The sequence below is a fragment of the Schistocerca nitens genome, chromosome 8 (assembly GCF_023898315.1).
Source record: "Schistocerca nitens isolate TAMUIC-IGC-003100 chromosome 8, iqSchNite1.1, whole genome shotgun sequence".
Lineage (NCBI taxonomy): Eukaryota > Metazoa > Arthropoda > Insecta > Orthoptera > Acrididae > Schistocerca > Schistocerca nitens.
In genome coordinates, this window is record NC_064621.1 from 198,023,639 (window position 1) to 198,036,275 (window position 12,637).

General features: G+C 42.4%; 1 protein-coding gene across 1 annotated transcript in view; it reads left to right on the top strand.

The window, feature by feature from the left end:
• The window catches only part of LOC126198963 (lipase 3-like), a 202,432-nt gene extending 195,689 nt beyond the window's left edge, over nucleotides 1–6,743 (top strand). Inside the window, exon 8 of the mRNA XM_049935613.1 lies at nucleotides 2,408–6,743. Coding sequence (XP_049791570.1) covers nucleotides 2,408–2,635 — 228 coding nt within the window. The 3' untranslated portion in view covers nucleotides 2,636–6,743. The remainder of the gene's footprint in view (nucleotides 1–2,407) is intronic.
• Nucleotides 6,744–12,637: the final 5,894 nt, after the last annotated feature.

The window sequence follows — 12,637 nt, forward strand, 5'->3', positions numbered from 1 at the left end:
TTAACACGAATCCGAAGGGACCGAAAAGAAATTCGTGTTAAGTGAAAAACACAGATTTTAATAAGTATACATGTACAGCAGTACACTAATGTGTAATACACTACACTATCAAGCACGTTATTGTAGACTTGTAAAATCCAAGTACTCACAAATTATGTACGTTACTTTCTTGGAGAAAATTAGGTCATGGTTCGCTGACGTTCATGGGAACAATAGTATTTTGTAATTTCACAACCAATTGTAATGATAGCGTGCGTAAACCCAGCAGTGACGTCGGATGTTGAAGCGCACCGTTCTAAACAGTCCAAGGCTGTAAACATCTCCTGACGGGTAGGTGTAGGTGGAGCGGTATCTGTATTCTCTTCCTCTTCACTTTCTTCTGATGACCCTTCTTGCACCTCGTTCACACCTTTTGGCACATCCGATTCCACAGAAGCACATAAGGAAACATCATTGTCTACACTAATGAATTCTTCGAAACTAATCCCAGCGTTCGCGACGTCCTGCAGAACTGTCCAGTCATCAGGTGAAGTGGCATCTTCTAGCTCGTGGACATCTTCAGTGTTGCTATGTCTCCAAGCTCTGTGAAAGCACTTCCCTATATGATGTGGCGACACTGAGTTCCAGGCTGCTGCGATGGCTTTTATTGCGTCAATCAGATTCCAATTTGGGGTTGCACTATTGTTTTCAGCAGCACGAATTGCACCTCTTACAAGTCGCTTACGATAAGTTCTCTTTATGAGAGAGATAATGCCTTGGTCGAAAGGCTGAAGGCAGTTTGTGGCGTTGGTTGGAAAAAACTGAACGTTTATGTTGGATAGGTTCAGGTCATGAATGTTATGGGCAGTACATCTGTCCAATGTAGGAAGAACATGTCTATTTTGAGCAACCATTCGACTGTTGAAATGAAGAAGCCACTTGCGAAATGATGTGCCATCGATCCAAGCTTCCTTGTGGTGAGAGTAGATGCAACGTAAAGTGTCCATACCTATGTTTTTAAAACAACGTGGTTTCTCGGATTTACCGATAATCCAGGGACGAAACTTCTCACTGCCGTCAGCATTACAGCACAGTACAACAGTCAAACGTTGTTTGCTTCTGCTCCACCGTGACACTTATCACCTTTTATCCCCAGGGTGTGATTTGGAAAAATATTGTAGAAAAATCCAGTTTCATCCATGTTAAACACATCACACGAGGCATACTTTTCCCTCACTCGATTGAATTCATGCAACCAGCTGTTCCCACTTTCTTCATAAACTTTATTTGCTTCACCACAAATTTGTACAGATAAAATTGAATGCCTCTTTTGGAAGCGATACAACCAACCAGCAGAACAACGGAAATCTTCGATGTCCATATCTGCGAACGCTTAATTATCGTTGTTCTAGAGGAGAACTGCATATATGTAGGCAGGATTTTTGTTCTTGTAGCCTTATGTCGTTTTTGTGTGGCTTTGAGCAATTGTAATGGAAGCCAGGACTGTCATGTTTTATGACATTGCTTTATATTTGTTTGTGGAAAAGAGCAAATACGAGATCCCCTATACTCAACTTATTTAGGTTGAATATTAATACAATTGCGTAAGGCACTTTTACTATAAATACCAACGGCCTGTTGACGGCACCTCTGATAAATATGGAAAACTTCAATGTCATTCGAATCGGATAACGCAGTGCGCCTGTGTAAAATACGTGACAAAAAGTGTTTGTGCTGTTACAAAAAAGAAGAAAGGTCAAGAAAAAACAAGGAGAGGAGAATGTAAGTAAAATGAACAACTGATAGTGCGTAACTTTAAACTCAAGAAACTGAAGTAAATGATTGGAATTGTTGCTTTTGCACAGGCCAGCTGCACCATCCAAACTGCTGTCAATATTTTACCACTGTAGAAACTGAAGATACATGTAATCTGCCAGCTGAAAATGGGTGTAAACCCGAAATGCATATTGGCATAAATAAAACGCATTTAAAAAAGTGGCTGGTCACTGTATTTTTATAGTAAAAATATCATTATTCACGCCCACGGAGCTCAACAGTCCAAATAAAATGGACAAATTGTTATGGCGACTAAATTTTAAATGGCTTCAAATATGGCAGCGCCTTTGTAAGTCTACATTGTTTATATAGGTCGTTGGCAATTACACAAACAATGCATAAACAAAACTATTATGTAGATCAAGTTAACAATCCATTGATGCAATTGCGCAATATATTTGAGTATCACAACAGCTACATTTGTAGCTTGGTATGAACGATATTTCAGTGCCAGAGCGAGATAGCTCCTAGCTACCCCCCACACTTCCCCCGGATTTCTTGCGCTGTTGCCTCAAGACTGCACTTATTAAGAAATGGGGGCTGCACCCCTCCGATGTAGAGGCAGACTGTGATCGTGACATTTGTGTTACAGGACGTGAAACGCCTGCAAGACGCTCTACCCAAAAACATCGTGGAGATGTACAGGGTGCCCGAGGTCGGCTTCACACACATGGACTTCATGTGGGGCCGTAACGCCAGAAGACTGATCTACGACAAGATCTTGGCTTCGATTGTCAACACGGAGCCGCCGCTCGACGAGAGATCTCTGAGGAAGCGGCGAAGCAAACTCTCCTACGCAGGGGGAAAAAGGCGGGACTGAAGACTCATTGCGGTGGGAAGACGTAGACACTTGCGTGCTTTGTGTTATATCTACCTCATCTGACCTTACTGTGATGTAAATGCGTACACACTTACGTGCTGAAGCGGATACATACTCAAAGTGCTATATCTACCTCATTTGACGAAGGAGCTTCAGATCGCCAAGCATGACTGCGTAACCAGCTCAACATGGCTCTCTGTAGCGATAGTTGCTTATACCCTGGTGCTATTAAGAAATATGGCATGACAGCACTCTACTACCGCCTACTTTAGATCACAGAGTAACAGTTGAAATCTTGCTTCGCTCTAACAGTCGACCCAAGTTTAACGGGAGTGTCACGCGTGCTTCTTGTCTTGGGGCCAAGTCCACACTGACTACAAGTGGTCGCCACAGGTCGGCAATATCATGTGGCACATTCCAGAAAACGGTTTATATCTGATTCCGTGGTCTTGTTACTTTCACCACTGTAGGAGATGGACAAAACAAACTGATGTGGTGATGGCAATACCCAGTGTCCAAACAGACATGTAATGTCCTGGGGCGCTTTGTTATATTATGAACAGTCACAGCTCAGCTCATCTACAGAATTTTAGACGGCACTTAAAAGTGCTGAGGAATGTCTTCAGACAGATTAAAACAATGTACAGGGTATCCACATGATTTCCAAGTAGTAGACGATGGGACGTTAAACTCTAAAACTAACCTCATTTCCAATTGCAGTTACAAAAACAGCCAAAAAATAAAAAACTATGACACCTAGAAACTTATGGCTTATGGCAACAAGTAAAATAAATTGAAAAGTTTTGTACAAAAAATTAATTCATTTTTACATGGGCTTCTTTCTTACATCTACATCTACATGATTACTCTGCAATTCACATTTAAGTGCTTGGCAGCGGGTTCATCGAACCACAATCATACTATCTCTCTACCATTCCACTCCCGAACAGCGCGCGGGAAAAACGAACACCTAAACCTTTCTGTTCGAGCTCTGATTTCTCTTATTTTATTTTGATGATCATTCCTACCTATGTAGGTTGAGCTCAACATAATATTTTCGCATTCGGAAGAGAAAGTTGGTGACTGAAATTCCGTAAATAGATCTCGCCGCGACGATAAACGTCTTTGCTTTAATGACTTCCATCCCAACTCGCGTATCATATCTGCCACACTCTCTCCCCTATTACGTGATAATACAAAACGAGCTGCCCTTTTTTGCACCCTTTCGATGTCCTCCGTCAATCCCACCTGGTAAGGATCCCATAGCGCGCAGCAATATTCTAACAGAGGACGAACGAGTGTAGTGTAAGCTGTCTCTTTAGTGGACTTGTTGCATCTTCTAAGTGTCCTGCCAATGAAACACAACCTTTGGCTCGCCTTCCCCACATTATTATCTATGTGGTCTTTCCAACTGAAGTTGTTCGTAATTTTAACACCCAGGTTCTTAGTTGAATTGACAGCCTTGAGAATTGTACTATTTATCGAGTAATCGAATTCCAACGGATTTCTTTTGGAACTCATGTGGATCACCTCACTCTTTTCGTTATTTAGCGTCAACTGCCACCTGCCACACCATACAGCAATATTTTCTAAATCGCTTTGCAACTGATACTGGTCTTCGGATGACCTTACTAGACGGTAAATTACAGCATCATCTGCAAACAACCTAAGAGAACTGCTCAGATTGTCACCCAGGTCATTTATATAGATCAGGAACAGCAGAGGTCCCAGGACGCTTCCCTGGGGAACACCTAATATCACTTCAGTTGTACTCGATGATTTGCCGTATGTTACTACGAATTGCGACCTTCCTGACAGGAAATCACGAATCCAGTCGCACAACTGAGACGATACTCCATAGGCCCGCAGCTTGATTAGAAGTCGCTTGTGAGGAACGATGTCAAAAGCTGTCCGGAAATCTAGAAATACGGAATCAACTTGAGATCCCCTGTCGATAGCGGCCATTACTTCGTGCGAATAAAGAGCTAGCTCCTTTGCACAAGAACGATGTTTTCTGAAACCATGCTGATTACGTATTAATAGATCGTTCCCTTCGAGGTGATTCATAATGTTTGAATACAGTATTTGCTCCAAAACCCTACTGCAGACCGACGTCAATGATACAGGTCTGTAGTTCGATGGATTACTCCTACTACCCTTCTTAAACACTGGTGCGGCCTGCGCAATTTTCCAATCTGTAGTTACAGATCTATCGGTGAGCGAGCGGTTGTATATCATTGCTAAGTAGGCAGCTATTGTATCAGCGTAATCTGAAAGGAACCTAATCGGTATACAATCTGGACCTGAAGACTTGCCCGTATCAAGCGATTTGGGTTGCTTCGCAACTCGTAAAATGTCTGTGCGACATTCTGAACTCATGTCCACACAAGCATGTCAGTGGTGGTGAAGACCATTGCAACCATATTTCTTTTACGGGGATTGCCAAGGCCATGTACGGGCGGGGCACACAAATTGTCTTTCACATGGTCCTGTAGGAAGAATTCCAGATGGGTTATGTCTGGACATCGCGGTGGCCAGTTGGTTGGTCCACCAAGCTCTATCTATCGCTGTGGAAACATTCGGTCCAGGAAGTCACCAACGAGTGAACTTCACTGCAGTGGTGCACGTCCTCCTAGAGGATCAAATTTGGCTGAAGGGGAAGAAGCTGAGGGACAGAAAATTGCTTCAGCTTGTCCACATAAACTGTTCCTGTAACTGTCTGCTCGAGGATTGTGTCGTATCAGCCACAACACACATTCACCTTTTCGTTGCCTCTGATATGTTCCCGAAAACTGTGGCGGTTTTTCAAACCACAGATGTGAATGATGTTCCGATTAAAGTCCTGACTTGTTTGAAATGTTGCTTCGTCAGAGAAAATCCCTAGATTTCGCCTGACCCGGTCCAGTATCTCAACGGCAAATTCGCAGCGGAGCTGGAAGTCGTTTCGCTTCAGTTCTTACACAATTTGCAGTTTGTAAACGTTTAGACGAAACTGTTTAAGCGGCACGTTGTGAGCTACTAAGCGAGAAATGTTTACTCCCGAGATTCTCAGTGACCTCATGAACTTCTTTGGAAGGTATCTGTGACCTTCTCCTCCATTTCATCAGATGTGCTTCTGTCAGAACCTATCTATTTACACTCCCAATGGCTAGTCATACCAGGCCTTAATCGTCTGGTGGCTCCCTTTGAAATCAGGTCGAAAATTTCTTTGGTCAGCCATGAATGATTTCGTTTCCGTATACCACAGAACACATTGGGCTCTCTCCTGAGGTATAGTCATTTCTGGTAATTATGTAACACCTGAAACAAAACTAAAGGAATCGTTTCGAAGAAAGAAAATCTGTTCAAATGGTTCAAATGGCTCTGAGCACTATGGGACTCAACTGCTGAGGTCATTAGTCCCCTATAACTTAGAACTAGTTAAACCTAACTAACCTAAGGACATCACAAACATCCATGCCCGACGCAGGATTCGAACCTGCGACCGTAGCGGTCTTGCGATTCCAGACTGCAGCGCCTTTAACCGCACGGCCACTTCGGCCGGCAGAAAATCTGTACGAAGCTTTTTGAGCTCCTTTGCAATGATGCCCCAAAACCACAAGTATATACAAAATATTGCTTTTATGAAATTGCCGGCCTAGGTGGCCGAGCGGTTCTAGGCGCTACAGTCTGGAACCGCGTGACCGCTAAGGTCGCAGTTTCGAATCCTGCCTCGGGCATGGATGTGTGTGATGTCCTTAGGTTAGTTAGGTTTAAGTAGTTCCAAGTTCTAGGGGACTGATGACCTCAGAAGTTTAGTCCCGTAGTGCCCAGAGCCACTTGAACCATTTTTTTTTTTTATGAAATTCGGGAGCTTTCTAGAGGACATCATGTACTACATTAAGAGGATAGGAAGTTCTCAGAATACAAACAATATGTGGTCAGCTTTAAAGAAATGTCAGAATGTGGGTGTTCAACGTACCACACATTTTCTCCAGGACAATGATGCAATTAGTGATACACAAGTGTTGTGCAAAATGTTACGGTAATAGCTGTGTAATACTTCTCTCAATTCTGTACTATTAGTAAATGTTTTTATCCTTCACGTAGAATAATTTTGTATACTTTTCCAAATGTTTGAAAACCATATTTTTCAACCAAAAAAATATACGTTTCTATGTTTTTGAAAATGTTTGAAAACCACATTTGCCATCCAGAAATTACACAACCGAAACCCAGTATACCTGTAACTCACTCCTGGACAGTATTCCGTCTCGCAAATAACACTTTCGCAAAACGTGTCCACTCACTCTCATACGAAGTTGGCAACAGTAACTATCTCACCACAAACCACTATTTTACTGCAGATGAAAACTTTCTTGATAAAGGTCAAAAGCACAACGCCATTCGGAAGATCACTGAAACGACACAAACGGAAGAACATGAAAACACCTGCATGACAAACGCTCTGTCGCTGTTAAATGTAGCGCCTGCTACAGCCGATAGCCAATAAACTGTAAACGAACCAGCCGATGGGCCAGTAACATCACCTTCAGTAGCAGAGTTCGCACACGTTTACTTTAATTTTGAAATAATTATTATTAATGGTTATGTGGATAAATACGTCTGGAAATTAAACGGAAAGGTAAGTGATATAACTGAGCATTGATACAAAATTCCAGAAGAATACTTTCGGAGAGAAGTGAAAACATGTAAAGTACACCTACTCTGTTACAATCGTATGAGTGTACTCTTAAATTTGTAACAAATTTGTAGTTTCTCACTTAGAATTCTGGAGGAGGCTTAGAATTTAAGATTGGCAGAGTTTGGTTCACCTATCAACAACAAGATATGATACCGGTGCGTGAAAAGTGATAAAATGTGAGGTTCGTCATTATGTGGATTAGGCGCCTTTGACGATTATTTTCAAATAAATAATAAATACGTCTGAGATTCGTAGGACTTTCCAGGTTTGTGGGGTGTTGTACAACTAAAAAAACAATTCGATATCTCTAATGTGAAAGGCACGAACTGGAGAAGAAAATGATTTAAATATTGCAACAATGAGTTTAGATTTTTGACATCATACTCATATATAGTCTGAGTAACTTGGACAAAAGCTCGAGAAACAAAGTTATCTTCTAGGAATCCGTAAATGCTATCCAAGGTTTTTCTCTCATTATTTATACAAGCTACTTTCTTTGGCGTTATAGGTTAAGATCTTAAAGGGAACTTGCAATTCTTGTAGCGTAGCAGATCCTGAAATTAAAACATAATCGGGGTTAGTTAAGAGTCGTCTAACGCTCAGATAAATATGGCATCAGTCAGAATGCAGCCCACCTTTGTATGCTGTTCTCGTCTACGGGATGAGACAGTCTTTGCTTGTAAGCTCTTAGAAGTCACACCGAACATTGTCAAGCCATTGGAAGCAGCTTCAAATAGATGTGTTGCATGACATACTGAGAGTGCTGTATGTATCGAAGGTCGTTCAAATACTATCCTCCCCACTGATATTGCTTCATCCTTAGGAAGTACAGGATCTGTCACCGATTGCCCTTTTCACTGTGCGTCTCATTTCAGTGACAGATTTAGTGCTCATGTTCAGGTGAGGCAGCGACTATGGGGAACTCTCTAATCAAAACGTCTGAGGTGCTACCTTCCACTGAAAATGGAGCTGAACCAGCTAGACACACTTCACCTATTAGGAAGCATGTGCAGTATGGTAGACATCGATCGGTTGTCAGCAGTTAAAATGTACGCCAAATAACGGTACTCCTTTGAGAAAAGGTAGCGAGGAATGGGACAGTTCACATTAAACATGCCTGGTGGCGTCATTCAGTCTGCTGAAGACGCTTTTTCAACAGCTACTGAGGGACAAGGATGCATCACGCTGCACATTGTAACAATGTTACAATAGATGTTGCCTTTCGTCTGGGTACCGTGGTTATATTTGGATCTTTCCAGCGGTGAGAGTTAAGAAGAAGCAACCTTGCTTACCGAAGTACAACAAGACTGCCAATTTGCAGAATTGTTCCTGGAACTGACAGAAGCCCTCTAGTGCTGTGCCGAGAAGAGAACTTAAGAAAGAGACTTCGAAAGTTTAGTGACAAACTATTCTGTAACTTGGGGGCCGAGAATCGTAGGGGCCCCTAATGGGTCAGCGTTGCACTACGCATCAAAGGCTCCTGCCCAGGTAACTGACTGTTTGGAGTACAGTTGACCTTAGGCGGCTCTGCATCCAATTCAGCCAATAATAGGCGTGGGAGTATAATTTTAAGACTCAAAGAACTGGCCCCCGGAGGTTTAACGTTTTTAAATCCTAGTGATCAAATGTCGAAGCATTCACAGTGCCGTTCCAGACTTCGAAGTAGTCCTAAAGAGCAGTGGAGCTCGGATAGGGTGACAATTATTGAATTATATGAAAAAACCTAAATTAGTTACAAACTATGGCGTGCATACACCTTATTCAACATGCCTGCCATCATGGGCGATGGTGTGGCGTGGACGAATAGTGAAGACGCCGTCGATGACCTCCTGAATGGCTGTTTTCAGCTCAGCAATGGTTTTGGGGTAATTGTTGTATATCTTGTCTTTAATATAGCCCTACACAAAGGAGTCGCATGTGTTTGGATCCGGAGAATATGGCGGCTAATCGAGGCCCATGCCAGTTTCCTCTGGGTGCCCCAGAACCAAAATGCGGTTCCCAAAATGCTCCTCCCGCACATCAGACTCTCTCCTGCTCCATGGGGTCGAGCTCCGAATCTTGTTGGAATCAGGGTCACTTTGGATAATGGGCATAAAATCACCTTCCAAAACCTTCACGTACCGTTCGGTAGTCACCATGGCATCACGGAACATCGCACTAATTATTCGTGACTGGACATCGCACACCACACAGTCACCCATTGGGGTTGCAGAGACTTCCTTATCGCGAAATGCGGATTGTCAGTCCCCCAAAATGCACCAATTTTGCTTATTGACGAACCCATCCAAACGAAAGTGGGCTTCGTCGCTAAACCAAAACATATTAACCGTACCGTACTAATTCCCTTCATGCCCCGCAGCCAGCCGTGCAGTTTTAACGACCTAACGCATAAGGCTTGTGGGAGATGGTGCTTTATTTGTCACAGAGCACAAGAAATTGCAAACAACCAAGACAACATGCGAGACTGGTCAAGACTCAGTATCAAGCGTTGGCATAAACTTGTAATTTTAATCTTTTCATCGAACACTTGACTCACTGCCAGTTTAACCGAAAAGTTTGGAGAAACCACAGTTCGCTAATATGTTCATCATACTGTCATCGTCATTCAACAATTAGTTGGGGTAGTTCGTTTTGTAAATGATGGGCATCACAAGATATCCAACGGAACAGAACTAAATACCTAATCTCAAAGATACCTAGAATATATAACTCCGAAGACCACTAATGACGGAAATATTTTAGATCTAATGTCAACAAACAGACGAACCTTTTTTCAGTTTTCCGTAGTGTAAGTGGTATCAGTGATCAATAGTCAGTTGTACTGAAGAAAAAAAAAATCAGATAACACAAGTAAGATTATATACGTGTTCAGTATGGTAGATAAAGAGGCAGTCGGGTCGTTTCTCAAAGAGGATCTAAAAACATTTACCTGTGGGCAGAAGCATGTACAAGAACTGTGGCTGAAGTTTAAAAAAATGGTTCAAATGGCTCTGAGCACTATGCGACTTAACTTCTGAGGTCATCAGTCGCCTAGAACTTAGAACTAATTAAACCTAACTAACCTAAGGACATCACACATGTCCATACCCGAGGCAGGATTCGAACCTGCGACCGTAGCGGTCGCTCGGCTCCAGACTGCAGCGCCTAGAACCGCACGGCTACTCCGGCCGGCGAAGTTTAAAAGAATAGTCGATCTTACACTGAACAGATATGTACCTAGTAGGATAGTTCATTATGGGAGGGACTCAAAGTGTTATGCGGTCACTGTAAAGGAACTTCGAAAGAAATAGAGATTACCACATAACAGGTGTCAAACAAAGCAGAGAGCTATAGATAGAGATGCTGAATGAAAGTTGTTTGCCTGTCAGGAGCACAATGTGTGAAGCTTTTAGCGACTGCTGCAGTAGAATCTTATCGAAGGATCTCTCCTAAAGAAATCATAGACGAAAGTAGTTATTGGCATCTATGGTGGTGACCAGACTCTCATGGATGACGCAGGAACTGAAATTGAGGGTAGCAAAGCAGAACAAATAACAAACTCTATTTTCAAATGGTTCTTCACTAACGATAATATAGAAACATTTCCCCAGTTCTCGCACCATTCAAAAAGGTCAGTGATTTAAATATTAGTTTGGCGGCGAGAAACAGTTAAAATTACTAAAATTAATAAGCGCTTCAGGGCTTTATTGGATTCCTGTCAGATTCTATGTAGAATTTTCATCTAAATTAGCTCCCATGTTAACCATAAGATACCGCAGATACCGTTATTAAATAGCTGTGGCCGGTGACTGGAAGAAACCACAGGCCGCACCTGTCTACAAGAAAGGTAGCAGAAGTGATCGAGGAACTAACAGTCTACTTTCAATGACGCGGAACCGTTGTAAAATCCTACGATTTTCACCCATGGTCTGGGAACCAGGGGTAAGTAACAGTAACTTGTTTCATCGTTGTCTGCTTTTAATAACTACGAAGCACAGATTTCTCCTCTTCAAAACCAAAACCAAATAAATCCTCATTACATAGGAACTCATGCCGGTGCGGTAGCTCAGCGTGTTCGGTCAGTGGGTTAATTTCCCTTCCTAAAAAAAAATTAAAAAGAAACAACTGAGTGTATGGATCAAAGATGCACTTGAGCGGTTGTCATGGCACGTCCGCCCCGAACAAATGCAACAAACTGAGATCAACAAAGGAAAAAAAGGGGCGTGGTGGCTTTGACGAGCAGTCAAAACATCCTGGGTTCCGGGTACGAACCCAGCCGCTACTTAAATTTGAATAAAAATCATCTGAAATGGCGGCCGCAAACTTCTGGCATTAGAAGTCACACTTGCTCTGTCAACGAAATTTTGTCAAAGAGGGCAGAGGAACAGACAGAAGTTCAGGGCACTCTCTTGCCCTTGTGGTGGGAAACTGGCCCTAAAAGTTGGAAAACCCAGCAGTGATCAACGTGGTGATATCCTCTCCATTGGCAAAAGCTTCCATAATAGTCCCCCATTTGGAGGACTGCCGCACCAACGCCGACAACGATAGTTCAGGTATACATGCCACCGTCGCAAGCAGAAGACGAAGAGACAGAGAAAATATGTGAGGATACTGAACGGCTAATGTAGAGGGAGATGAAATTGTACTAATCATGGGGGCTGCAACGCGTTGTAGGGGAAGGAGTAGAAGGAAGGGTACTTGAGAATATGGGATTGGCAGTAGCAATAAGAAAGAAGGAATACTAATTGATTTCTGTAATAAATTTCAGAGGATAATAGCGAAAGCCCCAGAGACACGGGAAGATTCCATCTGAATTGCATCATGATCAGACAGAGATATCGAAGTGAGAGATTGGATTGTAGGGCGTAATCAGGAGCAAGAATGGATTGCGATTACAGTTCAACAATGATGATTACATAGGTAAAAGGAAGGCAGTCGCGAAGAAACTTTGGTTAACAGAAGAGATACTTTAACTGATCGACAAAAGAGGGAAGTACAAAAATGTTTAGGGAGACTCAAGAATACAGAAATGTAAATTCATTATGAATGAAATAGGAAATACAGGCCAGGTAAGGTGATATGGCTTAAAGAAAAATGTGAGAAAATCGATAAAGAAATTATCGTTGGGATGACTGACTCAGAATACAGAAAAGTCAAAACAACTTTCGGTGAAATTAAACGCAATGGCGGTGAAATTAAGATTACAATGGGAATTCCACTGTTAAACATAGAGGAGACAGAGGATAGGTGAAAGGAGTACACTGAAGGCCTGTTTGGGGTGAAGACTTCACTGATGACGTAAAAGAAGGAACTGGAGTTGATATGAAAGACAACGGGAC